This window comes from Arvicanthis niloticus, chromosome 3, assembly GCF_011762505.2.
Source record: "Arvicanthis niloticus isolate mArvNil1 chromosome 3, mArvNil1.pat.X, whole genome shotgun sequence".
NCBI classification, from domain to species: domain Eukaryota; kingdom Metazoa; phylum Chordata; class Mammalia; order Rodentia; family Muridae; genus Arvicanthis; species Arvicanthis niloticus.
The window spans coordinates 23,383,655-23,410,175 of record NC_047660.1 but is presented as its reverse complement, the minus strand read 5'-3'; the positions used below and the strand labels follow the sequence as shown (position 1 = coordinate 23,410,175).

At 39.2% G+C, this 26,521-nt stretch overlaps 2 protein-coding genes across 4 annotated transcripts in view; one reads left to right on the top strand and one right to left on the bottom strand.

Annotated features, from left to right (window-relative positions):
- Positions 1-12: 12 nt before the first annotated feature.
- Positions 13-22,758, top strand: Bora (BORA aurora kinase A activator). Its single transcript, XM_034498291.2, has 12 exons — positions 13-314; positions 938-1,105; positions 2,516-2,622; positions 6,533-6,578; positions 9,326-9,407; positions 12,728-12,793; positions 13,335-13,391; positions 14,313-14,476; positions 15,064-15,199; positions 17,879-18,459; positions 21,412-21,543; positions 22,478-22,758. Exons 2-12 carry the CDS (start codon positions 953-955, stop codon positions 22,541-22,543), a joined length of 1,590 nt encoding a protein of 529 aa, XP_034354182.1. The 5' UTR covers positions 13-314; positions 938-952; the 3' UTR covers positions 22,544-22,758.
- Positions 22,076-26,521, bottom strand: part of Dis3 (DIS3 exosome endoribonuclease and 3''-5'' exoribonuclease) — a 30,302-nt gene continuing 25,856 nt past the window's right edge. For all 3 annotated transcript variants that reach the window (XM_034498290.2, XM_034498288.2, XM_034498289.2), the window contains one exon: positions 22,076-26,072. In XM_034498290.2, coding sequence (XP_034354181.1) covers positions 25,989-26,072 — 84 coding nt within the window. In that variant the 3' untranslated portion in view covers positions 22,076-25,988. The remainder of the gene's footprint in view (positions 26,073-26,521) is intronic.

Below are 26,521 nucleotides of genomic sequence, written 5' to 3'. Positions count from 1 at the left end.
GTGGCCTCTCCCCGCCCCGCGCCCTGGTTGGCCGGAGAGCACGGAGGGAGTTAAAGAGTCGGCGCCTGCCGTGGGCTCTGCGGGAGAAGCTAGAACTTCCACGTTACCCACGAATGTAGGTACGTCCTCCGTGGCCGCAGGCCTGGACTCCTGTCTCGAGTTGGACCGCTCTGGTCTCCTGGCTCCAGACGTGCCTGTGCGCTCACCTAGGTCTGGAGGGGAGCAGAGAGAGGGGCGCCTGGAAACTGAATGGTCGCTGGAAGTGACGTCTCTGCAGTTACAGAGGGAGCCCGCTCAACTTTGATCTTCCAAAAGTAAATTGTTTTCTTCTTCTTCTTTTTTTTTCCTTCTGGCTGTAATCCTCTTTGGAAGGAATGCAGCCTGCCTTTGGATCCTGGAGGGGGCGTGGTCTAAAGGAAAAGTAGTTTAAATTCCCACCTGGATCCACCCTGTCAATCAATCACCCTGCTCAAGCGAGGACTAACTTGCCAGTAGTAATAAGTGCAGTTCTGTATGGAATTACTTGGATGAACATCGAAGGATGTTCATACTGTTTAGTCCTGAAATGATGAATAAAGAAAAACGACAACTAGAAGTCGTTTGGTTGGAAAGGTACTTGTTTTTAGTGTAATCAGATTGGACCAGAGCTCACTCATAACTGGTTGGCTCTTTCATATATGCCACTTAACTTCCGTGCATGTGTTGCTTCCTCTGAAAAAATGATTGCAGCAATGCCTTACCTTCCCCAGCTCCCAAGGTTAGTTTTGGGATTATCTGAGAAAACGTACAGGATTGGTTTTCCTTTGTAAACTATAAACTAACCCCAAGAGGTTTCGATTTGGAGTAAAGTCTTTGTGTGATGTTTAATGTGTTTTTGTCAAGATTAATATCTATGATACTCAATAATTTTAATATGCATACTTCTGATTTTTTTTAGCTTGCTTCCTGGGCTATGGGAGATGTCAGCGAATTAAAAATGCAAATAACACCAGAAACTCCAGGAAAGATCCCTGTTTTAAATCCCTTTGAAAGTCCTAGTGATTATTCTAATCTCCATGAACAAACCCTTGCTAGTCCTTCTGTCTTTAAGTCCACAAAACTACCAGTAAGTTTTTTCTTGCCTAGTGTTTACAAGTGATTTTTAAGTGAAAGTAACTACAAATAATTTTAAGTGTAAATACAGGAAGAAGATGGCACCTAATCTTTTAATGGTTCTTTCAGCAAACATGATCTGAGCACTCTTTGCATATAGGTGGACATCTACCTCACAAAGCCAGGAATAATGGCTGTTTGTCCTCCTACTGCAGGGGAGGTAATTACAGGGCAGTCCTTGAAGCTCCCTGCCCAGCCAGCCTAGATTACTAATTGGATATATCAATGCCAGTGAAGACCCTGTCTCAAAAACCAAGAGGGATAATACCTGAGATTGGTCACCAGCATCCTAGTGTGCATATGCATGAGTGTGCACACACGCACAGTCGCGCACCCCCCCACACACAAAAACACGGACATAGATAAGTACACAATAGTAAAAGAATGCTTTCCTTTTACTCTCTTGCTCTCTCTTGATCTCTTGCCTTCTTGCCCCCCCCCTGTTTCCTCGACCCTTCCCCCTTTCATTCCCCCTCTCTCCAGGAACTCATGGCTGGCCTCTACTTCTCTTCTTCCCCCCACCCCCCACCTCCCCATTGCCTCTACCTGCCTCTGCTACCCTCTTAACTCCCCTCCCCGTGCCCTGAATAAACTCTATTCTGTACACACACACACAAATGCTTTCAATTAAATTGGGTTTGGTTGGTTTTGGTTTTTCCAGACAGAGTTTCCTTGTCTAGCCTTGGCTGTCCTGGAACAAGCTCTCTAGACCAGGCTGGCCTGAAACTCACAGAGATCCTCCTGCCTCTTCCTCCAGAGGGTTGGCTGGAACTAAAGGCACGCACCACTACCTAGCATCGGTTAAATTGTAATTAAACTTCAAAGCCAAAAATCATGACATCTTGCCCACCTCCCTCTGAGGATATTCGTAGTTACAGTTTTAGATTTGAGTAAGGTTTGGGATCAGCTGAATAGTTGCATATGGAGAAACCGTAGATGATATTAAATATTTTGAGGATCAGTTATTTCAGGAGCTGTTGGAGCTACTTGTATAGCTAAGATTTTATTCTCACTGACGATAAAGGTCTTCAGCCTTTGGTAAATTAACCATGGGCATGGTTTCTCCCTCCTGAGTGCTAATCTTATTTCTATACCTTGTTGCTCTGCTTTTTAGAGTATTGTGCCATTCTTAAAATTACTCAGAAGGTGTTGGTGTTTTAAGAGAGAGTGTGCAGCAGGTTGACTTGGTGTGACTTGGTTACCATTTGCCATTTAATCTAGAGTAATTGAACTCGGATTTGAAAGTATAAGCTTCAAAAGTATAAGTTTATGTCATAGCCATCTACAGTTTTGAAGGTAACATTGGGTATCATTTTGGTAAACTGCTTTAGTTTGATTTTATATGTATATTTATTTTATTAAGACTCCAGGGAAATTTAGGTGGTCTATTGATCAGCTGGCTGTAATAAATCCTATAGAAATAGACCCAGAGGAGATTCATCGCCAGGCTTCCTACCTAAGTCTTTCTCGGTAAGTTTTCCTTTCTCCTTCTTGAGTATAATAACAGACTGTTAAGTAAAGAAAAACTTAGAATTTCTAAAAGCCTATTATTTATATGTATATATAGATCAACAAAGAAAAAAAAATAATGTGGATTTTTTTTCCTTTTTAAGTTTAGAGAATTATATGTGGAAAGAGGCCTTGACTTAGAATTGCAGTCTGTATAGAAACTCGTTTCTTGTACAACCGACACATGCATACACATACCACCTGTCTCCCCTTCGCCCCCTTCACCCTTGATTCAAAACACTCCTGCCTCCCTACAGCTTGGTTGGCTGGAAAAGCTCTTTAACATGTGTACCTTTCTCCATAGTTGTCTTTCTGATATTTGGGTTGATGTCTAAGAATAAAACAAGATTCATTTCAGTTGCTGCCTGCCCGGGGAAGTCTAAAACCTAACAAGTTAAAACACACTGAATGCAGCAGTATTTGTTGACAGCAGCGTTAGGCATCCTTCAGCTTTACCGCAGTTCATCGAGGAATCACAGTTCCCTTTAAAAGATCTGTGAGTACACACACAGTATCTGAGTGTGCGAGCACATATGCCATGGAGTGGGTGTGGAGCTCAGAGGACAGCATTTTGGAGTTGGTCTCTCATTCCACTTTGGAGTCCAGAGGTTGATTTTAGGTAGGGGGGTGTACATGACAGGTGCTTTTACCTGCTGAGCCATTTTGTGGGCCCACAAATTCTCTTTCCTTTAATTCTGCGTGCCACCTATGTAGTCTGCACATCTTTGCTGATGGACTATGTATTTTTCAATCTCTACTGTGCCTCAGACTTGTGCTGTTCAGTGATGCTCAATATAGTGAGAGCTTGCACTTTGCTAGTGGACCAGAGGTAGGTTTTTAATTAACACATTGCTAAGAAGCATTATTTATAGTTTAAAGAATGTTTGTCTTATAGTCTGATTTTTTTCTTTTTTCTTTTCTTTTATTGCAAGTAGTTTTTTTTCTCTCACATAATATATCCTAATTATGGTTTCTCCTTCTATTCTTTCCAGTTTCTCCCCACCTCCCCTCTCATCTGATTTCACTCCCTTTCCATTCTCTTTAGAAAACAAACAGGCTTCTAAGAGATGATAATATAATATAGTATATTAATATAATATGGTGAGACAAAACTTACATGTTGGGGTTGGATAAAGCAAACATAAGGAAAAGAGCACAAGAGAAAGCACAAGAATCAGAGACCCACTTGGTCCAACCTGGAAGCCATAACCTATACACAGAAGAACTGGTGCAGACCCACGCAGGCTCATGCATGCTGCTTCATCTTGAATTCATATGAGCTTTGCTCGTGTTGATATAGAGGGGTTTGTCTCCTTGGTGTGCTCCATCTCCTCTGGCTCTTTTTTGTTTTGTTTTGTTTGTGTTTTTGTTTTTTGGTTTTTTTTTTTTTTCAAGACAGGGTTTCTCTGTATAGCCCTGGCTGTCCTGGAACTCACTCTGTAGACTAGGGTGGCCTTGAGCTAAGAAATCCGCCTGCCTCTGCCTCCCAAGTGCTGAGATTAAAGGCGTGTGCCACCACTGCCCAGCGCTGGCGCTCTTATACTCTTTTTGCCTCCTCTTCTGCAGTGTTCCCTGAGCCCTGAGAGAGGGATGTGATGGAGACATCCCATTTATGCTATGCTGAGTGTTCCAAGTTCTCTGCATAATGTCTAACTATGGGTATTTGTTCTCATCTGCTTCAGGACGAAACTTCTCTAATAATGGCTGAGCAAGGTTTATAGTCTATTTTTTTTTAATATTTGAAAAAGAATCAAATACATGGCTTTTCAGTGTTTAATTTTCTGTCATAAGATAGGTGCATTGTTAGTCCAAAGCAATTGGATCTTTTCCTCTTTGGCTTCAGTCATAGAAAGATGCATCTGTTGAGATGCCCTTCCAATCACTTGCCTGCCTTTCTACTCCGTTTCTCTCTGCTTGGTGTCCTGATCCACTCACCCATAATCAATACTCACCTGAAGTCTTATACAAAGGGGAATAGGCTGAAGAGAAAACATGTGGGATTTTAAAGTTTAAGTAATACTTTCTATAGGGAAGATTAAAAAATAAGTCAAGCTGGGCAGTGGTAACTCATGCCTTTAATCCCAGTGCTTGGGAGGCAGAGGCAGGCCTGGTCTACAGAGTAAGTTCCAGGACAGCCAGGACTATACAGAGAAACCCTGTCTTGAAACCCCCCCCCCAAAAAAAAAAGTCAAATGAATATATGAATAATTTTTTTTGTTCCTTGTAAAATATATACTCTGTTTTTTGCCTTATCTCTTCAGCATATTGAGTTCAGACAACTGTGGTGTCATCCGTGGACACTTCTTGAGCTCTGAGGCACTGCACATTACTCCTGCCCTGAAAACCTAACTGGACAAGTAGCCCACAGTTGCAGCATATTTTACAAAAATAGGGGTGTGTTATCTGGCTGAGTTTAGAGAGAGAATTTTAGTATATTTGAGTAGGTGGATATGCTATATAGGAGGAAAGTGGGAATCTGCTCTAATGTTAGTTTACTGATGTAGTTCACTGAATGCTTGTAAGACTTCTACCAAAGGAAGTGAACACACTCTCCACAGATTGTATCGATTCATGCTTGGAAACAAGCAATGGCTGCTAACACCTCTCCTTAACAAACCAGGGCCCCCAGTCCTTCCTGTGGTGTGTGTGGCTCACGCAGGTGATCAGGATAAGGGAAAACATCAGGACTCAGAGCACCTACCACCTGTGCGCATATGTGGTATGCCATGGTATGCTAGACATGGTGCTTTGCCCTGTCCGCCTCCGTGGAGTTTTCAGATCCAGCAATTACCTGGTTCTAATAATTAGCTGAATATTTTCAGGCTCGAGCCCCTCTGGTGAAGTTGCAGAAAGATTTGGGATGGGCTAAAGCTAGATTAATGAATAAACAGTTATTTTGACATGGTTATCATATGGCCATGATAATGAAGGCAACTCAGTTGTTAGACTCAGGGCCTGTCACACATGCTAAGACATGCGGATCATCATAGTTTATTTTGTCATAATTCCCTGACTTGAAAAATTCATTTAACTTTAATTTCTGAAATGCACACACCCTCATACAGGCTTCCTTTTTCTTTTCTTTCTTTCTTTCTTTTTTTTTTTTAAAGCAGGAACAGCTATGTATATGAACAGTTAGTTACTGAGGAAATTAACTTAAAATTATTTTTTAAATATTATTTATCAATTTATGGATGGATTTCAACCATTCTTTCCTAGCACAAGATAAAAAAGTGGTCTTACAAGGCTAATTGCCACATCCTTGGCAAGTCATGCCCTGTGCTTGGGACCCGACATTTTATACTAAATTTCATAGCAGAAAAATTTGTGTTGTAATTCTGTATTTTATTAGAACAAAAAAGTTAGTAATTTGAACAAAATTTTTTATTGTTAGTATATTTTAGAATTAATATTTTTGCTTATCTATTCAGAACAGTAGATTCTTAATTTTCTTTCTAAATTAAATTTACCCTAAAATTACCACTATAATGAATTTGCTATAATTGAAAAAAAGAGAATTTGGACAGTTGTTAGTTTTCTATCAAACAAAATACTTCATTTCTGTCATTTAAAAGCACTTTATTAAATTATATTATTGGTAGGACCTTGGATATATCAGCACAATCCTTTTAAAAGAAAGTTTTCTTCCATCCAGGGTTCTACTGAGAGGAAAATAAGCATGACAGCTACTGTGAATGTCAGAAACCTCCATGAGCGAAATGCTATAAGACACAAGTTTTTCTTTTACAATGAGTTTAATGGTTGTCAGTTTTCAATGAAGGAAAATTATTTCTTTGAAAGGTTATTATTTTTTAATGTTCAATAAGGTTAAATAATGGCCTGGTTATTTTTCTTCTTTATCTCTGTATAGAATAGATAAAGATGTGGAAGACAAAAGACAAAAAGCCATTGAAGAGGTAACTGAACACTGTTATGATCATTAAGCCAGCCAACAATGAATTCTGCATGTGTGCCCTCTCCTTTAGGAAGACTTGAAATCCTTCACTGTCAGAGCACCCCTCTGGTCCTCAGTGCTCCCCTCTGGTCCTCAGTGCTCCCCTCTGGTCCTCAGTGCTCCCCTCTGGTCCTCAGCGCTCCCCTCCGCATCTATTCCTGCATCATTCTGAGCTCTTTCCAAGGCCCTTAGTTTTCACTGTCTCAATAGTTCTCTTAGTGCTCCTGGGAGTCACGGGCTTAGCGCTTCTCGGCCTAGGTCAGTCTGGTTTGGGGCACTGTTCTCTGGCCATCATTCCATGCTCAAGGCCTGTCAGAGTTTGTCTTCCCTGTGCTTTCAGAAGACTGGTGAACACAAGCTTCTGATTCCGGTTGGAGTATATGTAAAGGAAGCTGAGTAGTTTCCATACACAATAATTTTGTCTTTTGTTGTTAATCCTTAAGGATTTAGAATGTATTTCATAAAATGCCTTAATTCTAAACTAGTATAAAGATTACCTAATTCTTACCTCAGAAAGGATTTATGTCAGAGCAGCACTTTTGAGCTTTCCTGTTTGCCCTTGGGTCTCTACTTAACTACACTGGCTTTTTTGTACCCCAAAAGATTTGCATTAATGGCCTGTTCTGGAGTCAGGTGACTGGCCCCTGCTTGATTTTTCTAACATAAGTTTTCTGTCCCTTATACTTCAGATTACAACCTTGATTTAGAAAATGGTGTAATGCTTAATCCTGACAAACCTTGTTTTCCTCTTTATATCTAGTTTTAAATTTCCACTGTTACTCTTCCCCAGCTAAATATCTCAAGTAGAGTTTTCCAACATTTTGGAAAATATCTTCTTTTTTTTGTGTGTGTGTTTTCTTCTTTTTTTTATTTTTTATTATTATTATTATTATTATTATTATTATTATTATTATTATTTTTGTTCTTTGGAAAATATCTTCTTGTTTTAGAATCCTGGGAGTTGTTTCATGGGAAGTTCAACAGGTAAAACATCGGGGAATAAAATTGGAGTGGAAGTCAGGATTTGGTATATCATATGCAGAGTATATTTTATATATACATGTCAAAAGCAAACCTGTCAAATATAAAGAGAGAACAAAAGCTGTCTTTATCAGTCTCTGAAGGAAATTACTGCAGCTTTTCCCGTGTAGTTGGGAATAATTTTATATCTACAATATCGTACACCCTTTAAATATGCTAGACAGGTTCATTCTCATTTCAACTTGCATCTTATTTTTATTTTTTTTCTTGATCTTTCTTAGATTTTTACAAATAATCACCCATACAGATTTTTGTATTTTTGTAAGTGCATAAATAATGCCTTGGTGATAGATGTTCTGCTCATTATTACAGCGTGTGGTCTGTATGTGTTTCTTGCAGTGGACTGGTAAGCTGGAGGCTCTGTGGATTTTCAGCCTGGGTGGGCGGTACCCTGTTGCCTCCCTAAGAGGCCAGAGCATCTCTGCTCCTTGTCCGGGATACCCCTGCTTGCTTCTTTGCTTTTGTGATACTGAACATTACCAAACTTTCAAGTGTCTGTGCTCTACTTGTTATTTTAAATGCACCATAGTTGGGTTCTAGTTAATGTTGAGTGTACGTGTAAGCGTGAGTGACACTTGTTAAGTTTATCGGTTTTTTCCAGTTTCTCTGTACTTTCCTACAGCGTTAACTCGTTCCCATTCCCTTTTGTTTCACCTGATTTCCTTACAGACTCATCCCAGCTTTAGTTGAGGAGTTAGCTTTTATCCTCTAAGAGTGTCTAAAAGTAAAAAGAAAACATTATCCCCTGGAAAAAAAGGGAAAAGGAAATACTGCAGTAGGAACAAAAAACTATAGCAGCTATAGACAGACAGACAGACAGACAGACAGACAAACAGACAGAAGATGGATGATAGAGAAATCCGTACATAGATAAGTATAGATGTAGATAGATGGGTTTTGTTCATTTGAGTAGAATAGCTTGGGACACAGGTACATTAGTATCAGCTGACTCTCTCTTTGTAAACCTAGTATGTTTTCAGTGATTGCTGCTACCCATACTGTAAATACTCAAACGATAGCCAACTTCAGCTACTAATGTATCACTGGATGGGAAGACTACGGTTGCCATGCATACACCACAATGAGACAAATTCCACCACATATATACCCAAGGTGTAATTAGCCTCAAAAACATAGATATGGGCAAATGTAAAATGTGTAAGTAATTTGTTTTGAATGATTGATTTAGTGTAGTTTATTTAACTGTAAATTTATATACTTTTACTTATAGTATTGGCTTTAACAGCAGTTATCCGAATTCCTGAAAATTTAGAATCAGATCTTGAGAGGCAGCACAGGCTAGGCCAGCACACCATTTACTTACATGTGCACATTTATCTCCGTTTATTGCTTCTAATCTTAAATTTGTCACCAGCCCCAAAACAAATCGGCAGAGAAAGCAAAAGTAATTTGCCAGTGAATAATATCCTTAGCTTATTTTGTAAGTTTCAAACTTAAATGGTTGATCTAAAGTATGAAGACTTCTCTCTATGTGTACTTTACATTTCTTCCCCCGTTAACTTTGGTCAGTTGCATTGAATATTAACATTTTAAAATTACCAAGTTAGCATATATGGCACCCTTGATGGTTATTTAAAAATAATGAAGGTACTTTTTTTCCCATTTGTGGGGAGTTTAAGCCTAATTGTACAACTTGAATTTTTCTAGTTTTTTACTAAAGATGTCATTGTGCCCTCTCCCTGGACTGATCATGATGGGAAACAGCCTTCAGAGCTTCATCCCAGTAAATGTGAGTACAAAAGCCAGGGACTAAGTCAATGTGAGCATTCACCATGCATCCAAAACCATGTCTCCGGGGAAACACAGTGCCGTACCCATTTGCAGGCTTTGGTTAGGAGGCTGCTTCAAATTAAATCTCTGTGTGATAAGATTAACTCCTTTTCAGGTAAATATCAAAACTTAATTGAAATATGTTTGGGCTTTCTTTTGTTGATTTTTTTTTCTATTTTCTTCAGCATTTTTAATGACCATTCTGAGTACTAATTCTAAGGATGCCTGTGTTGACTTCATAAGTGTTAATAGTTGGCTTTAAATAAAGAGTTGAATCATGAATGCCATTTTCAGTGATGTTTGAAGGTTAGTATTTTATATAAGATCCTCAGGTCACTTGGTTTCTTTGATGATTTGCTGAGGTTTTACACAGACAGAGGAAGGTTGGTGACAGGAAGATTTGGGGGTGGGATATACAGCAGAACTGTTCATCCGTGAATTGCACCAAGCATGTGAAGGGCAAGCCAGCAATCCCACAGGCAGTGGGTGTCTTGTATTTGCTCTGTCATTTGTTTTGACCACTGTCTAGCATAGGTGTGCTCTTAGTGTAAGGCGGGCATGCCTTACGTTCAGTAAGTGACGGGGTAAGCACCTTCTCTACAAGGGTGGTGCTCTGTGTTTTCAGGAATTTCTCACAGTGGGGGTAGGGCAGTCATTGGCCCCTGCTACTGCTGAGTACACATCATGTCAGGAAGATTTGAGCACGTATTAGAGTTACTGAGATGGTAAGAGTGATAGATGATAAAGCCTGGATTAAAGCCAGGTGTCTCATATCATATTATTGTCAGCCATTACAGACTAAAATTGGCATGGGATAGGAACTGGAGGCCTGGATTGTGGCTGTCCAGATACTGTTGACCAGAAGAGTACTCATTAGTATTCAGTCTTTGTTGATTCTGCCTTTCTGTTTGGAAAATGAAAGAATTAAGCTAGAGAATTATCCTCACAACTTTGAAAGTCTGTAGTGACGTTTTGGTAACTACTAGCCTCTCCCCATTCCCATTTTTTAGTATTAGATTTTCTTGCAGATGATTATCCCTTCATATAATCTTAGTTTTTAGTAGTAATTTTGTTATGAGAAAGGTTTTTGCTGAAGTGAGGCAGTATCAGAAACAAGCAGAAAAGACAGTCTTTCTAAAGGAGACCAGCTCGTTGTTGTCGTGGAATGTAGCATCAAGAGTAATTAGCATCAAGAGATGCTCTACAGGGCCGGGCTGCCTCAGGTAACACCGTGGGACTAGCTTCCAGGACATCACACTCCTGCACCCATTGCAAGCAGTTAAACGGAAAGAGTCTGTTCCAAAGTAGCTTTGTAAAGCTATATTCATATGTGTGGTTGCATAGGTGTATGTTTGAAGATGTTTTCATCACACTTGGAGGACAGAGACAGTGTGTCCTTCAAAGAGAGTTAGACTTACTTCATGTTCAGAATAATAAAGAGGAAGCTTCCCTTTGTAGAATGTCCCCCTCTCTTCCCCTCCTTTTTTCCTTCCTTTCATTCTCTTCTGTTCTGTCTATACTTATTGAACTCAGAGGTTACTGTCATCATACCTAGGGAATGCCGTGCTGGGCATCAAACCCGGAGCCTGTGCATGGCAGATAAATTGGAGCTTTATTTTGGCTTCGATTTGGAGGTTTCAGGCCTCAGATGATTGGTCTTTCTGCTTTGGGTCTATAGCAGCACAGTGCATCATGGTAGGAGTGCTTGATGCAGGGAACTTGTTCTAATTATGGCCAGGTATTGAAAAGAGGAAGGAGGGAGACTGTGGACCCTCTGTCCCCTTCAAGGGTCTACCTTACTGGCTAGTAAGCCCTTTAAGTGAAACCCCACACCTTAAAGCATAGACATTTCTAAATAGCACTAAGCTGAGACTAAAGCCATTATTAACACGTGAGCCATCGGGAGACATTCTAGATCCAAGAGATAGCATCTGTTGCATGTCTAGCACACATTGTACATGACAGGGCTATTCTCTGTTGCCTCCATTGGGTTTGGTACAGAAGAATGGGAGGAAAGTGTACCATGATGCTTAGTTCCCAGACAGTGACCTCCCAGTTGGTTTTAAGAGAATCTGGAAACTTTAGGAGGTGGATGGGGCCCTAGAGGAAGTGGGTCACTGGGGCAAGTCCTTGGGAGTCTCTTGTCCCTACCCCTCTGTCTCCTTTCCCCTGCCTTGTGTACCGCTGTGATGAAGTGTGCACTAGAGTCTTTCCTCTTGTAAGGTTCTTCACGTCGTGTTTGCTCACCCCAGTGAGAACAGCAGTAAAACAGATGGCAGCCGACGCTCCGAGGGGTTTGGGAGTCTAATATTAAGTTGTTTGGACTTCATTCTAAAATCATCTGTGGTTTTGGCAGAAGGAAGCATCAAAATCCAACAGTCTTTATTGTGCCCATTGTGACAGTATTCAACAAGTAACCTTCATTCAGTCTTTGGCCCACTCATTTACTCTTCTCAGGATTGGTCAACTTGGTTCTGTACTGGATCTAGTGATTGTTAAGTTATAAAATCGAAGATTTAACAACATGAACTTGGGCTGGAGAGATGGCTCAGCAGTTAACAGCACTGACTGCTCTTCCAGAAGGTCTTGAGTTCAGTTCCCAGCAACCACATGGTGGCTCACAACCATCTGTAATGGGATCCAATGCCCTCTTCTGGTGTGTCTGAAGACATCGACAGTGTGCTATATACATAAAATAAATCTTAAAATAAAATAACAATTAAAACATGAACTTTTTTTTTTTTTCCAGACAGGGTCTCTGCAGCTCTGGCTGTCCTGATCCTCTTGTCTCTGCCTCCCAAGTTCTGGGATTGAAGGCGTGTACCAGCATGCAATATGTATTGTTGACTCTGATAAAATTGAGTATAGTTTTATTTATCACATGTCAGGTTTTTTTTCTTTGACAAAATAATCTATTATTTTAACTGAGTTTATCTAAACCCATTTTAGGAAAATTAAATGACACAGCCTGTTTGAGATATATTGGCCTTATGTGCTCATTCAACAATGTATATACAGATCAAAACATTAATTGTATACCAAAACCACATATAATTACCTGTCATTAAAAACTAATAATTATATGGTACCTTCTTATTTGTTATAGTAATCTTTTATTTTTATTTTCCTTTGTTAAATAATCCAACAGAAACACACTAAAATTATAAATTTAGATATTTATCCTTAAAATATGAAAGGCTATAGTGTGTAGTGTTTTATTCTGGAAAATGTAACCCTGAATTAGATAAATATATTTAATATATTTAAAATATTTTACAGGCCTAAATAGTAATAGTGTCTCTCCTGTTGGGAAAAAGCCGAGTCTTCCTTCTCAGAAATGCAATGGTAGGTATGAGCAGACTCCACAAAGCAGCGGGTTCCGTATTAAGCTACATTTAACGTAAACAGAGTTCATGTTGTACCATTCATTTCAAATTAAGTGACTGTTTTGTGAATTAGCCATAAGAGAACTGACTTAAAAATAGTTACGTTAGAACAGATTGTATTCAGCCACGCTTTAGAAAAATAGCAATCGTGTTGCTTTCTTGTGTAGAATATATGAATTGTGAATTGATTTCTGGTTTGGGAAAGAAAACACAGATGTGTTAATATGAGAAGTCCCCTAGTGTCTGCTGTTGTCTTGTCCAGCATTGTCCAAGTACAAGTCTCACAGGCTGGGAATGCCGTCTGCCATTAGCTCTGATTGGAAGCTGTGGGAAATGAAGCCGGGGACAGTGTCTGGCATGGAATAGAGAACCAGCAGACTGGTCCTCTTCCCTGGAGCATGCTGGGGAGAGGGCTGGTTGGCAGGCACGCGCACAGCCCGTGCCGTGGCCTCCACATACTTGGGTGTGTGCATACTTCCAATTTCTTTGCTTATTTTCAGCTGCCTGTCAGACTCTGCTGTCTCTTCCTGTGGATTTTAATTTGGAAGCCATATTAGGTAAACACTGTATGACTTGAGTATTTCCTAACTTAAACCATAGCTTTTCATTTTGTTGGCTTTTTGTGAACGGTAGTGTTGACATTAAACAGGAAACTGTCCCAGATTTTACTGTTTCCTGACCGTGACCTGAATGAGTGTTTTATCATGGTGAACGTTACTGTGGGTAGCAGATGATAAGCATTTTAATGGTGCTGGTACAATACTGTGTTGAGGCCCACATTTTGCCTCAACACTTTTGTCTCAACGCTTTGGGGGCTTAGTGCTCTGGTCAAGAGAGAGTGTGGGGCTCTTGGGGCAAGAGACGCGAAGAATGGAGACAAGACAGGGTGTGATTTAGTCTCTTCTATTTTCTCAAGTCTCCCTCAAGTCTCCCCTATTGAAGGGAATTCTGAGGTATTTATATACACAAGCAGGAGAACACAGGTGAAAACACTTTACCACGTGCACCATACAGCTGAGGTCACTAAACAGCAAAACAAGCTATGTGGGATAAACAATATATTTATCAGAGTGTGCTTCAGCTGTTATAGGCTTTTGACAACCAAGTCTTTCATCAGGGTATATGGTTCCAGATGGCTGCAAAGTTGATCTAGCCGCTTTCTACTAAAGTCGGCTCCCAACAATACTGATAACAAGTCAGGCATAGAGGCACACTCCTGGCAGTCAGCAGGTGAGACGGGTGGATCGCCGCAAGTTCAAGGCCAACCTGGGTTCCATAGTAAGGCCTTGACTTAAAACAGTAACAACAGCAAATAAATAATGAAACACTCCAAAATTAAAGAGTATCATTTTAAGCATTATACACACGTGTATTGAAAGAATTTCAAACATGTTTTATGACTTTTTAAACAGTCGGGTGCTACAAGTGTAGTTACTTCTTGCAATGACCAGGTTTCTTTTTGTTATTGGTAAATATAGGAGACTATTTTAGAGCAGATGACTTTGTGGACCAATCTCCTGGGAACCTCAGTTCTTCATCTCTCAGAAGAAAGCTCTTCTTAGATGTGAATGGGAGCATCTCTGACTCCTTGCCTTCAGCTTCTCCCAGAAGTCCTCCCAGCACTGCCCGAGGATCTCTTGAGGTGTTTTACCCAATGGATTTGTCTCCATTAAAGTGTAGAAACCCTGTGCAGATGGCACGTGCCATAGAAAGTGGCTGGTTAGTGTGTCCTAGATATGTATGGATGTAAAGACTTAAGTCACATCCAAGAGTATTACCCTCAGGTACTGTGCATTTTCTCAGTTTGTATGTATGACTCCAGCAGACTTCAGTTTTGTATTTAGAGGTAGAGAGGTGAACAAACTGTCTCAAGGAATCACAGCCTGCGTTTCTTACTGAATTAACAAAAGATTAGCAGTGTTAAAAGATTGAACAACTGGATTAGCATTGGTGGAGTCAATTAAGAGATATTTTCGTAGACAGCTACTTGATATGAATGAGTTTTTTGAACCTAATTCATTTTGTGTTGAAATTTTATTTCAAGAATTCTTCAGGAGTCTTATCTCTGTTGCAGGGTGCCTTTTGTTGTTGGCTCTTGTGAACTCCTCATTTATAAGCATGTTGTGAAGGTGGCAGAGAACATGCAGTGTAACCATGACAAAGAGAAATTAAATAGAGCCACTGATTACTGATTTGATTTATATTTTTTAATTTTATTTTTTATCACAGGGACAGTTTTCTTCCAGCCCCATTCAGAACAGTGCAAAAAAATACAGTTTGGGGAGCATCACTGCCAGCCCATCGGTGGTTTCTTCACCTACTTTCTCACCAATTGCACTGCAAGTAGGAAAGACACCGCTCTCAGGTATTTCTCAGAATAACATAACATACAGAGCTAAAATTTACACTGTCCAAATTTGTTGTTAAAAAGTCTCTTTTAGGCCGGGCAGTGGTGGCGCACGCCTGTAATCCCAGCACTTGAGAGGCTGAGAGGCAAAGGCAGGCGGATTTCTTAGCTCGAAGCTAGCCTGGTCTCCAGAGTAAGTTCCAGGACAGCCAGGGCTACACAGAGTAACCCTGTCTCAAAAAACAAAAACAAACAGAACAAAAAAAGGCTCTTTTAACAGCTATAAATGAGCACTTTGGTATTAACTTGTAGAAACAGGTTTTTTTTTTTTTTAAATAAAATGAGCAGTGTAAGTCAAATGTGGTAGCTTATGCTATAAATGCCAGTACTTGTTATAAATTCAAGGCCACCCTGGGGATACTTAGCTTCATGGCTAGCCTGAGCTACCTAGTCAGGCTGCTGTGGTTTGAGTAAGAATGGCCCTCATAGGCGCTTATATTTGAATGCTTAGTCATAGGGAGTGGAATTCTTTGAGAGAACCAAGATTCGGAGTTGTGGTCTTGATGGAGGTTCAAAAGCCTATGCCAGGTCCAGTCTCTCTCTGGGCCTGCTGATCAGGATGTGGGTGTCCTGCTCCGTCACTATGTGCACCACCATGGTGATAACAGACTAACCCTCTGAACCTGGAAACAAGCCCCTAATCGAATGTTTTCTTCTGTAAGAGTTGCTGTAGTCATGGTGTTTCTTAATAGTAGTAGAACAGTGGCTTAAGACAAAGCCTCTGACTCAAAAACAGGAAGAGAGGCGTGCCTGAGAAATAGGGCGTCTGCTGTGTTGTTAGACTATGGGTCCTAGAAATGTCAGAAGCAATACCCGTGAAGTCTCCCCATCATGGCTGCCTAAACACGTCCTAAACAAGGACAACACCAATAGACACGCTAATGTGGTGAGCCCTAAAACGTTGTGTGTGTGTGTGTGTGCATGTGTGTGTGTGCCTGTGCGTGTGTGTGTGTGTGTGTGTTTGTGTTTGTAAAAAGGACTGGGAATGGGGGAAATTGTATAATTACAATATCAAAAAGAAAGACTGTTATATAAAATAGAATAGAGTAGAATGTCAGGTTCCTCATATATATAGAACCACTCTTAACTTCATAAACAGTCTATCATTATATAAAAAAATGCCATATTAAAAAAAAGACTGGTGATATAGTTCAGTGTAGCATACTTGTCTGTGCTGTATAATGTGTATGTTCAGTCCCTAGCACTACAAAAAAGGGTGGAAGGTAATTCACCCTCAGAGTCTAGGCTTTTCAGGAAACTTTCCTAGTCTAGTTATTTTGATAATCACTGTTGCTTCACTCTACCAGAGAGATGGCAGTTTTAGAGATAGGTTGGTTTTCATGTGCCTTCTTACAGAAACAGATTTTGACAATCAAATATTCAAGTCCTGGAACATACTCAGTTAAGGTTTTGTGGCTTTTTTGCTCGTGCTGGTTTATTATAGTAATACAAAAAACTCTTTTTGGCTTTTAGGTTTTTGGTTTTTTAAAAGAGTTGGGGACTAAACCCAGGTCCTTGTGCTTGCTACCTCTGAGCTGAATCCCCAGTGGCCAGTTAAGGTTTTTAAAATAAATATATGTATGTGCTCTTCGAAAAAAAAAATTACCAATTTCCAAAAGGTTAAATTTTTTTTTAACTTTCATTTTTTTACAGTCTAGTCTTTACCCTCCTCCCGGACCACCCTCCCAAAAGTTAATATTTTTATATAACTATGAAATCGATTCATATTAAACATTTGGAATATTAAAAACTTGCTTTTTGTACATATGTGTATAAACATAAATATAGATGTGTTGATAAACACATTTGTTTTGCATGGTTTATTACAGGTATTTTCACAGGTCACTCAAATAAATTGTTACCTGGAAAACCTGCTCTTGAACAATTTCATACATGTATCCCTCTACCTGTCTCACTTTTGGTTTTGTCTTACTAAAACCGCCCAGGTTAATTTCCCAAAAGTAAAATTTCATCAGAAGGGTCAAATGTTTCGAAGGCTCTTTTTTCTCCCTTGATGTGCTAGCGATTGAACTCAGGTCTCATACATACGAGGCAAGTGCTCTGCTCCAGAGCTGTGTGGATCCTCTGCCCAGATTTTTAAGGATTTTAATGAATTGTACTACTTTATCATAAAAGGTTGTATCAACTGAGTTTTCATTGTAAACAATATTAAGCGGAAGCATTTTTATCATTTTAAATATTGTTACGCTTTTTATTATTTAAATAATGTTTTCCAGATTTTGTTTGCCTTTAGGTATCATTTATTATAAGTATTTTATATAATAACAACACAATTTTTACACATTTGCCTAGTACCGTTGTTAAGTTGTCCAAAAGCCAACTTGTTAGGGATCTTCTTTGTATATAAACAGCTTTGGTATAATACAGTATAAATTATGAAGAAATAAAACATTTTAGTTAAAAGTTGCAAAGAGAAATAGAAACAATTTTTGGGCTTGAATTTATTGAGGTATACACTGGCCTTTTCTGTTATTCTTAACACTAAAATTTCATTTCAGTAAGCACAGCTGTTATAGGAATCCATCTTTTTTTCTGGCATGAAATGTGATTACCATTTAAAAATGACTTTTCTGGTTTTTGTGGTTTTGTGATATGATTTTCCCTCCACTCCTTCAGAACACAGGAAGTTTACATTTCACTCTCCTGAAGCAAATTCGACTGGGATTGCTAATCCGAGCATCAGGAGTCCGTATATAGATGGCTGCTCACCAATTAAAAACTGGTCTCCTCGGAGACTCAGAGGTGGTCCTCAGTATTTGTCCTCTCTGATTCGGGTACCTTTTACTCTTGAGGCTCCCAGTGAAGATGAAGAAGACGTTTCTTCCACAGATGTCGCTGCACTAGGCACAGATGCTGTGCCAGCTCCCCTTCAGCAGTTGAACTGTGAGACTCTGGCTTGTGGGGAGCCTTCAGTTGTCACTGCCATGTCCATTACACAGAGTCAGTCTAGTACTTCTGAGAAAGAGCGAGCGTCGCTGGAGGATGTGGAAAGTGAGAGGGAAAACGACACTGTGGATATGGTCGATCCAATCGACACAGGAGGTGAAAGCATGTGGATAAAAGAGCCAGTGGATAATGGCCATTCCCCCATGACTGATTTTGCGAGTGGCATTGCCTTCAGTATTGAAAACTCTCATATGTGCATGTCGCCTCTTGCAGAAAGCAGTGTTCTGCCCTGTGAAAGCAGTACTATCCAGGTAAGGGTTTTTAATAGTTTAGAGTTGGACTCTGGGTGGATTTCCACTGTGAGAATGATAGAAGACTAAATGTGCTGACTCTATTTGATTATTTTAAAAGTACCAGGATGCTGGGCGGTGGTGGCGCATGCCTTTAATCCCAGCACTTGGGAGGCAGAGGCAGGCGGATTTCTGAGTTCGAGGCCAGCCTGGTCTACAGAGGGAGTTCCAGGACAGCCAGGGCTACACAGAGAAACCCTCTCTCGAAAAAAAACAAAAGAAAAAAGAAAAAAAAAGTACCAGGACTTCTGAGCATGATGGTGCAGGCTTTTAAGGCTAGTACTTGGGAGTCAGAAGAAGGCAAATTGTTGTGATGTCAAAGGGAGCAAGTTCCAGGCCATAGTGCGAACCTGTCTGAAAAAAAGTCTATTCTAAAGCAAAATTGCCAACCGAAACCAGGATTTATATTACTCATATTTAATATTCCTATTAACCACTGTCTACTTGTCATTGTAAATGATGAGCAGAAAAGACACCAGGCTGCTGTTTGTGCAGATCGCTGTTCAGCCTCCCTCTCAGGAGTCACTACCCTAGGGACCTGCTGCCAGTAGAAGGCCGTTTCTAGCAGAGTAGTGCACTCTAAAACTTGGGTACTTCTGATTTTCCTTAATGTGGTTTAGGAGAAAAAGAAACCTTAGAGCACTTTTATGTATAACGGTTTATATACTTGAAAACAGTAAACATTTTTCCATAGAATCATACATTCCCAAGTTTTCAAGAAAGCTGTGCGTCAGAGGCTGAGTAAATTCCCTGTGTCTGTCTGGCACACCACTGGTTCTGACGTTGATAGTGGTCTGGGGACAGTAAGATCAGCCACTATCTGCACGTGGCTGTTACTCTTACTAGGAAGTAAGACAGGCTCCCTGTGTGCCTTGTTCTCCTGTACTGTTGGATTACTTTGGCCTTGATGGTAGTGTGTATTAGAACTGAGTTATGAGCCACTTATATGGCAGTGATAAATATTAAAAGGAAGACTCTTATAAGCAATCAGATATTTATACTTGATCAAATGTCTATCGAATGTACCAGCACTAGGGATTACCCTTGTGATATACCGTTTAATTTTACTCTTTACAAGGGTTTTGTGTTAATGAAGTGTGACTTCCACTAGCCAGCAAATGGACATAAACTTTTTCTTGGGATCATGAGTACTAGAATGGCTATATAGGCTGTTCAAGATGTTCATGAGGGCAACAGAGAAAACAGACTTGTGTGCTCCTAATGTGTAAGGAAAGGTGAAGGACTAGGTCAGTGCAGTGTGTGTGGGGGGTGGGGGGTTGCTTTTGTTTGGCTCTTAGCCTTATGTAGTTAAAGTGAAGTGAACCCTCAGTTGTAAGCCTTTGACTCTCATCTCATTACTGTATGACACTAAGCTAACCTTTCTGAACCTTAGCTTTCTCACTTAAAAACTAACAGAGATGTTGAAAGGACAGACAAAAAAAATGGCATTCCAGTGCCACATAAGACTGGGCATTCAGTAAATGTTTTTTACACTACAGTAGACCCCCCCCCCCCCCCAATAGTTCTGCTTTCTGTGGTTTTAGATACCTGTGGTCCAAAATTGTTTCAATTTTAAAATATTCACTTTGCTTCAAAATGCATGCTATTTTGGTTCTGATAATACACAGAGCTGCCCCTCACCAGGATGTCCAGGGTGTCACACCATGCTTTGACTAACACTCTTACACTGTACTACTCACACCTTTATCACACAGCAATCTCAGTTATCCGACTGACTACTAGTTCACACGTAACTGGTATTCATAGAGCTTTTTACAAACTTAATGTTGACTGAAAAGCACTAAAATCATGATTCTGGCCATTCGCTTATGCCAAAGAGGAGCCAGAGAATTTTTCCTTGAAGTGGAAAAGCAGTACTAAAATATTTTGAGGCCATATCCCATAACTTCTATAAACATACTTTTAATTTGGGCATAGTGGCACATGCCTCCTCCAATCCCAGCACTCTGGAATCTAAGGCAAAATTTACAGCCAAACAGGACTAGTGTTAAACAAATTGGCTCTAGCTGTTCTGCTCTTAATATTGAACTTTTACTGTACCTAATTTGTAAGCTAAATCTTATCACAGTATGTGTAGGTAGGAAAAACATAAGAGACATAGTTTTGTGTGGTATTATCTGTAGTTTCAGGCATGGCCTGGAGTATCTTTGCCGGGATCCTCCATGATAAGGGGGGAATACGTACTAAAAGTGTACCAATCCCTTTCTCTCTTGTGGCAAGCCAGTGTGTTTTAAAACATAACAAATTTAGCTGAGCAGTGGTGGCACACACCTTTAATCCCAGCACTTGGGAGGCAGAGGCAGGCAGATTTCTGAGTTTGAGGCCAGCCTGGTCTACAGAGTGAGTTCCAGGACAGCCAGGGCTACACAAAGAAACCCTGTCTCGAAACTGCCTCCCCCCTCAAAAAATTTTTTTTTCTTATAATGTACCATTATGAACAACTGGGTATGAGTATTATTCAGCTTTTGTGTTATTTTTGAATACTCCAAACAGCAGAGAAACTGTATAAGCAATCCATTTAGAGATGAGCTAGGGAAACAAGCTGGAAGGGGAAACTAATGGCAGTGTTTATTTTCATTTTGGACATAATCCTAGAAGAACAAAAAAGAAAAGCACTTGGTAACTTGTCTACTGATGCTAAAGAGATTACATTTGCTTTCTGTGATACTAAAATTTCCATGGTATTAAAGTGAAAAGCAATTTTGTGTAAAGCCTTAAGATTATAGTATTAAAGTTCTTCACAGTGATCACTATTAATTATATTGTTCTGATATAGTGAATTATACTATATGCTCACTTAGCCTTTGCATTTCTTAAACTATTTCATGTAAACTATAAAATAAATGTGAGTTTGCAATCTTATAAGGTGTTTCGTTTTTCATTTCATTCCAGATGGACAGTGGCTATAACACACAGACTTGTGGAAGTAATATCACTGATACTGTTGGGACAGAAAGCTACTGCAAAGAGAATGTCACACAGTCCTTTGAAGTAGAAATGAAATCTCAAGTTAATAACATAACGGTATGGAAAACACAGCTTGATAAAAATATCTGTAATATTTACTAAATGAGACCTGGAGTGGGAGAACTAACTAAACCCTAAACAGCATGTCAAGTTATATCCATGGGGAAATAGGAAAGGCAGAAACTGCTGTCTTTGAAACATTTCAAATAGCTCAAACCTAAACAAAAAATAATTACTATTAGAGAGGAAACTAGTACGATTGATTATCTATGTAGGTAAAAGCATTTATAAAGACTTCGTGTGGTCATAACAGTAATGGTCTCCTTATATCACTGTTACATGTTTATCATGCATGTTGCTAATATTCATCCTCTCTTCTCCTTACTGAACGGATCCCCCTCTTAACACTCAGCAGCCCATTAAAGATTTTGATTGTTCTAAGTAAAAGAAAAAGATATTTTAGATTTGTCAAATATTTGTACTAATACAGCGTACTTCTGGTGTAGACATTTCATGACCCTTGTTCTGATCATTACAACTATATATTCACATTTGAAGCCCATCCTTGTAGGAACTAGACAGGACAATCTCTTGCTAAATAGTTTATTATACAGTATAAACATCAACTCTGCAACAAAATCTCTCTCCCAGTAATGTTCAGTAAGAAATCGATCTTATTTTTCCTTTTCATTTTGCTTTGTTATACGTAGTATCAAATTTCTAACAAAATTGATTATGATAATATAGCTCTCTTCAGTTATCCCTGTAAACCTAAGGGAGAGATTCTTTTGAAACAGAATATTAAAATACAATCTTTTTGGGCTAAGGCTGTATTTAGCTCAGTAGAACACTTGACTGAAAACAAACAAAAACTTTGCTTTACTCTGCCTTTCAAACCAGGAAATCGGCATGTAGATTTTAAAAACAGTTCCTGTAAGTTATATTTTTGAATGGTCCTAAATTAAAGAGATGTTCTTTTCTTTTTTCACAGCAAAATCATACAGTGCAGAGGTGCTGGATGAAAACTACAAGTGTATCTCAGTGTAGCAGCCCGTAGAGTCTCAAGACCCAAGACTGCCGCTCAGTAGCCCTTAGCTGTTTATAAAGGGCTGCGAGTTACTGCGATGGTGATGGGGTACCTGCTTCACCTAATATGCCTACTTCCCTCCTTAATGTGAAAAGCTGCAAAGGAAATTGGTGACAGGACCAGAAGCTCCAAGTTGTTAAATTATACGTTTATTTTTTAAAATCAATAAATATTTTTATATTTGCTTTGAGTGGTTTGTTTAACAAAAAGTTATAGCAGATCTCATGGCTTTCCCCTGTCCTACAGGGTCAGTGAACGGCTTCTTAAGACTTTGAATGGTAGTCTTGAATTTACCAGTTCTTGGAACTTGAGAAAAAATGTTAAAACTGAATGCACTATATTATTTTACAAGAAACTATGTGAAAGAAATCTTGAGCTATAAAACTCACGAAAGTAAAAAGTAAAATGGACTCCCTAAAACTTCACTTCTTTGGGGAAATTACTTTGTTCTGAAAATGCAGGAAGATGCTACTGGGCACCATCCTATATGCTGCCACGAGTAGGGGTGAATATGGGATGCCACAGTAGTATGTACCGCCATTCCTGCCATTCCTAGGCTTGGTAGGGAGATGAACAGAACACGGGAGAATCAGAATCACTGGGAGACAGTAGAATTCCTGTTGAGCTTAGAACTATGAAGAAACGATTGGGAAAATAGCTTAATAAAATACATTTTAAAAATCTGTATTAGAAAAAGATGGATATAATGTGCTTGAGAACATCAAAAACTATTTTTGTACTTTATTAAAAACTGCATACTCAAAATGATTTCATTAGTCCTAGAAAATAAAGATTTATTACCATTCTGTCATTTTCTTCCTTGTTCTGTATGGTATTCCATCCTTGGTGTGTTTATTGCTAACTTACACACACACACACACACACACACACACTCTCTGCCTATGACCTCCTCACCTGTGCTCCACTAACACTGACCAATGTTGTGAAATATACAACACTGGAAGTTGACTAGCCAGTTGAATATGTTTATCTGAAAACAACTATTCTCTATGATTTCTGAGTGTAAGAGAAGCAGCCTCCCAGGCTACCCATCAGTTTTCTAAAGTAGTAACCACAACCTAGGCTCAAATAACTTGTCTCCATCGTTGATCTGGACTTCATCTGTTGAACAGGAATAGCAGTCCTAAAGGGGCTCTTTTGAATTTGTTTTCAGATCTTATCACAATGTAGCCTTAGCTTTCACTTTACTTTGAGTCTTGTTTCAGTCCTCTAGATGTGAAGGTCAAAGGTATTTTCTTATCTGGCTGCTTTTTTAGTTTCAGTGCAATCCAGTCATCCTCAATTCTAACAGGAACTAGTTCTAGGACCACTAAGGGATCAAAATAATAACAGTCAGTGGATACTAATGTCCCTAAATGGCAGTCTTTGCATATAAGGTATGCACATTTTTGCATATACATTAAGTCCACTCAAATTCTAATATCTACTACAACATAAATACAATGAAAATAGTAGTTACTGGGTGAATAATAAAAAGTGTTTTAACACATTCAGCATAGATGCTGGGTTTTTTTGTTGTTGTTTTTAGAGTACCTTCATCCTTTCAAATATGGAGAAGCACAGCCTGGATACTGGGAGGCTCCCCACGTTTTAAATCTGTTAAGTTCCATAACTAGCACTAGAGAAAACATTTTAAAGCCTCAAGGCTTTGGGAAATATAGGTTTTTGATCATAATCTGCTCAATTGAGATTGAAGCCTGTATTCCTTATTAACATCACTCTAGACAACTAGAATGATAACAGACATGGGCTGGGGAAATGATCAAGTGCTTTCTGTAAATGCATGAAAATGAGTTTAGATGCCCAGAACCTAGACGACGGCCAATGTGTGTGGCTATGACCCCAGCATTAGAAGAGTGGAAACTTGTTGATTCTAACAGGTCTAGCTGAAATAACGAGCTCCCAAGTTCAGTGAAAAATCCTGTTTCAAAAAATTAATGTGGAAAACCAACTGAGAACAGCATGTATTGAAACTCCTGAAACCAGAGTTATAGCTGGCTAGCAGCCATCATGCCGGTGCTAAGAATCAAACTCAAGATTCTCTGGAAGAATAGTAGCCAGTGCTTGCTCTTAACTGCTGAGCCATCCTTCCAGCACGTGGTAAAAAGCTATCTTGTGTTTTGCAATAGTCAGATCAAATCCAAGTCTATTATATACTAGGCAACAGTTACACCACTAAGCTGTATGCTACATGCCCAACTCAACAGCAAAATCTACATTATACATAAAATTGAAGTTTGTATCTTACATGATTCTTTTTCAAGACTATAACCATACTTGTTTATGTATTGTCTAGATGCTTATAAAGTACAATGACAGCTTGAGTTCAGCCACATCTGATAACTGTGGCCTTTACAAACAGGGTGGCAGCCTCCTGCTCTAGTCGCAGGCACTGATCCATTTTATTTGGACCAAACATTTTGTAAGACTATCTTATTTTAGATACATCAAGTTCTGTCCTTACATAGAGATGTCTTCCATAGTAACAGGGATTTCTCAGCCCATTTTTACTGTATAGAACTAGTCTACTTGACTGGAAATGGAGTAAGCAAAGTTGAATGTGAAAGTATTCCTAAATACCAATGTAATCATTAATCTGAAATTTGTAAAACAAGTGCAATCTGGCATACGAAATGAGACTTCATTTGTTCCTTTTAATATGGCTTTACTATAATCCCTCCTCACCTATATAATTGGATATAATCACAATTCATAAGCCATTATCTGTTTTTGTAAGTAAGCAGACATTTAAAATACCACCTTTCTTCTTTCTCTGTAATGCCTTGTTGGGGAAAAATATCGGCAACAAAGATTGTTAGATTAGAAACAACAAAAATCACAGTGTTCAAATCAAGGTACTCCAGGTCTTATTTTCCTATAATCCTGAAACATTCATAACTGTTTGAGGACCACTGGTAAAGTACTGGAGTCTTTTCAAAATATATGAACTCAATGTAAGTAGGCAAATTAAAATGGCAAAAAGATTAAATGCCAAACACTGACAGCTGAAGATTCAGAAAGGCTTGTTCTTTGCTTCTAAAACGTTATTTTCCTCAGAAATTGACAGGTTGTTTTTGATATTAAAGTACTTAGATAATATTAATCTGTTCCTCAATGAGAAGATGAATACTCCATTAAATGATCATCACAGATCTCTGACGTTGTTATTGTCACCATTTAAGTGATGGATATTCCAATGAATTTTTCTGCATAATTTTTGTTGTTGCAGAAGCACAATAAGATAGATTCAGTCAGCAACTCAATAAAAATGCAAATTCCCTAAAATTATTGAAATGTATTTAAAAGTAGCTATCACACAGGAGCATGTAAGTGTGCTTTCAATTTTGTTGCTGTTGTCAAAGCAACCAGTCTTTGAAGTTTTCTGTTGATGGATCTACTTCTCAAGTTTCCTCTTCTTTCCTCCTGGTCCATTAAGATCTGTATCTGAGACATCAGGAGGAATATTTATTCCTGGTATCTAAAAAAGTGTAAATGGGGGAGAGGGGAAACATGATTAGAAGCATCCAATAAGAAATAACTGTTACCTACCCCCTTTGCTACTACCACTTTCAACTTGAAACACATTTTCCAGTGCAACATCCACAATTATACACCCAGAGTAACCATGGTTCAGACGGAAGCCAAGGGTCTCAGAAGCTTTTCACAGTGTATGGAAGTTCACACCTACAATCTCAGCACTTAGGGAAAATGGGCAGGACGATCACTGCAAATTCAAGGATAGCCTTGTTTGCATAGCAAGACAACTGAGAAGCTTCAGTTTGGGCAGTGTGTTCCTCATGTCCAACTTACTGTAATGGTAGACAACAAGCATCAAAAGCTTAAAACCAGGATCTTAGCCAGGCCTAGAAGCACACACCATTAATCCCAGCACTTGGGAAACAGAGGCAGTCAAAACTGAGTTAAAGG

Bases quoted from the DNA above. Each gene is read 5' to 3' on its own strand.
- Bora (XM_034498291.2), top strand. From the start codon at position 953: ATGGGAGATGTCAGCGAATTAAAAATGCAAATAACACCAGAAACTCCA. The intron at 2,623-6,532 runs GTAAGTTTTCCT...ATCTCTGTATAG, and splicing joins TCCTACCTAAGTCTTTCTCG to AATAGATAAAGATGTGGAAG. The intron at 12,794-13,334 runs GTAGGTATGAGC...GCTTATTTTCAG, and splicing joins TCCTTCTCAGAAATGCAATG to CTGCCTGTCAGACTCTGCTG.